The 3,054-nt window shown below is 46.3% G+C and overlaps 1 protein-coding gene across 1 annotated transcript in view; it reads right to left on the bottom strand.

The window, feature by feature from the left end:
- The window catches only part of Sf3b6 (splicing factor 3b subunit 6), a 7,976-nt gene extending 5,434 nt beyond the window's left edge, over positions 1-2,542 (bottom strand). Inside the window, exons 1-2 of the mRNA XM_050133713.1 lie at positions 2,513-2,542; positions 2,296-2,419 (exon numbers count right to left, since the gene is read on the bottom strand). Coding sequence (XP_049989670.1) covers positions 2,296-2,419; positions 2,513-2,542 — 154 coding nt within the window. The remainder of the gene's footprint in view (positions 1-2,295; positions 2,420-2,512) is intronic.
- Between the last annotated feature and the right edge of the window lie 512 nt (positions 2,543-3,054).

Raw genomic sequence — 3,054 nt, 5'->3', positions numbered from 1 at the left:
AAAGTGGTTATATTCTTCAAAAAAAACATCAGAGCACCACATAGAGGGATACTCTAAGCAGGAACTGAAACTGAGGCTTTTGGCCTCTCCAATTTAACAAGTATTTCCCACTTCAGTCTCCTACATTCCCCTGGGACAGAAAAGAGGGTAAAATCCCATTCATAAGCTTTCTTATGTCTTAAGAACTTGCGTCAATAACTTCTCTCTCTTGTTCTTACAGGTCTTCCCTGGCAACCAGTTTCTAGTCCTTACATGAGCAGCCAACCTGGTCCTCCCAATGCCCACAGGAAACGGAACACTAGAGTCCTCTTCACTTACTCTCAAATAGTTACTAACTGACTTTTTATTTTTTTTTAAATATTTATTTATTTACTATGTATACAATATTCTGTCTGTGTGTATGTTTGCAGGCCAGAAGAGGGCACCAGACCTCACTCATTACAGAAGGTTGTGAGCCACCATGTGGTTGCTGGGAATTGAACTCAGAACCTTTGGAAGAAGCAGGCAATGTTCTTAACCACTGAGCCATCTCTCCAGCCCCACTAACTGCCTTTTTAGTGTGCACAGTGAGCTAGGTATTAGAGAGACACCTTGAAGAGCAGACAAGGTGTCTGGCTTCCCTGACTTTCTACTTTATCTTGCTTTGTTCTTTTTCAGTCAAGTAGAAGAGGGACATCTGTACTCACCAACTCATATTCTTTATTTCTTAGACACCCAGACCTAGTTACCACCCAGCAGTCTGCTGAAAGTGATTCTACTAAGGTTCCAGTGCTCACTTCTCAAACTCCGAGGTGCCTGACTCTCGTTCCTCCTCAATACTCCCATTTCCTCCCAACACCTCTACTTCTTCACAATCCTTCACATTAAAATATTGTCCCAGCCAGGCAGTGGCGCACGCCTTTAATCCCAGCACAGGGGAGATGGAGACAGGCAAATCTCTGTGAGTTCGAGGCCAGCCTGGTCTACAGAGCGAGTTCCAGGACAAAGCTAGAGAAACCCTGTTTCCAAAAAAAAAAAAAATTGTCCCATAGTTTGTTCCTTTTCATCCTATATAAGCATCACTCTTCACATTCCTTATTCCACACTGATAACTCATAGCTACTCTTTGCTAATATAGTCAATTATGTGTGGCACATACACACGCAATACAATAATAAATAAATATAAATTAAAAAAAGCTTTATTCCCTAGCATCAAATGAGTAGTGGTGATAAAGACCCTCCCCAGTTTTATAATCAAAAACTGCCAGACAGAAATATATTTCTCTTAGTAAATCTGCTTTCTTGCTCTTCAAACACTCTTTTCTCTCCTAAAACCTCATCATCATCATGCCCTATAGAATTTGAAAGGCTGTATACTCTTCCCTGCCAACCCAGGATATGACCACACTGTATTATAGATTCACCTATGTCTAATTCTTTTTTCTTCTACTGCTATACCAACCACTCATCTACTCAAAATCATTTCTTTAATTATTTTCGTTTTCTGCTGTCGTTTGAGGAGCTTGCAATCCAATTCAAGGACTACCACTGAGCCACATTTCCAGATTTAATCCTGAACTTAATACATTTTTCTTCTTTTAACAGGTTTCTCCCATTCTATTGGTGGATTCTTGTTTGCATATAAAATGTCTTTATATATCTCTAAAAAGAAAATTCATGCTGGGCAGTGGTGGCGCGAGTTCTAGGACAGGCTCCAAAGCAACACAAGAAACACTGTCTCAAAACAAAAGAAAGGAAACTCAGAGGACCAACTCTTTGCAGTTTTCTTTTTCTTAATTCCCACCATCTTTTCACCCTATAGGAACCAAGTTTTCATTCATCGAGATGATTCAAATGATCAAGGTAGGCAAAATCTTCATCAGTATATCCAATGGTCAATTATCTGTCTTTGTGTAGGTGTAATTCTAAAAGTTTTAACCGTTGCCTACTCTCTATTTTTTTTTTTTTTCTTAAAGATGTTGGCAACACTTCACTCGCTGCCAACAGTAGGACATAAGTATGAGTTTTTATTTAATCCACTGTTGTGTCCCCAACACTTAACACTAGCGTGTGGCACATAGTAGGTGTTAAACGAATACAACTGAAGAACTGCTTCTCATCTGTAAAACCAGACACACGGCAGGTGCTTAAATATTGATAAGAGTTCTTTCTACGTGAGAGAAAAATCCCAGGCTGGCAGTGAACTGAGTACTGAGTTACTGAGGACGACTGTGCTACCGACTTGTTAGACTCAGGAGGTCCTAACGCCTGGTCCTCGGTGAGGTCAAGCAGCAGCAGAGATTGTAGATTTTACGCTGTCGGTGATACCAGAGGGCTCTCAATAGGGGCGGGGGCGAAAAGTCGCTCAAGGAACGCACCGCGGAGGATAAGACCAGGGGAAACACTCCTCTGACCGAACAGGCGACGAGTTTCCCCGCCTGTGGGCGGAGGACAAGAACGCTCCCCCCGCCCCACGCTGCCACAGTCAAGCCCCGCGATCGTTTCCCACCCGCGCGGGAAAGGGTACTCACATTCGCCCTCTTGGCCGCTTGCATCGCCATCTTGGCGAGCTGTGGGAGGTTACCGTGGGATTCCTCTGAGTGTCTCTAAAGCTCGGTTGCCGTGGAGGGCGACACGGCGCCAGATACAGAGTGTCCACAGCCAGGCAGCGCCGGAAGCTGTCACAGCGCTGCCGGGAAGCCCGCGCCTCAAACTAGGCCGTGTCGACGTCCTCGAAAAGATGTTCCAGACCAAACTACCGAGTGCGTTCTCAGACCGGAAGACGAAAAGGCGAGCTCCAAGGCGCTTCCGGAGAGCGGACAGGAAGGGGCGGAGCGAAGGCTACGGGAAGGGAGGTGTTCCTGTTTGAAGGGGCGGGGCTGGAGGACCCAGGGGCGGGGCGGGGTCTATTAGAGGAGCCCGCCCCGCGGGGCTGCGACGAGGCGCTGCGGACGGACGCGGAGGTGGGCGTGGCGCGCTCGCAGCGTGCTTAGAGCATCCTACAGGTTTCTGAATCTGACGCTTACCCAGAGCGGTGGTGCTGGGCCTGGATCTCGGGTCGCCCATCCGCCTG

Source organism: Alexandromys fortis, unplaced genomic scaffold (assembly GCF_014885135.2).
Source record: "Alexandromys fortis isolate MF-2015 unplaced genomic scaffold, M_Fortis_MF-2015_v1.1 scaffold_1429, whole genome shotgun sequence".
In the NCBI taxonomy this organism is placed as follows: domain Eukaryota; kingdom Metazoa; phylum Chordata; class Mammalia; order Rodentia; family Cricetidae; genus Alexandromys; species Alexandromys fortis.
This window is presented reverse-complemented; position numbering and strand designations above follow the sequence as displayed.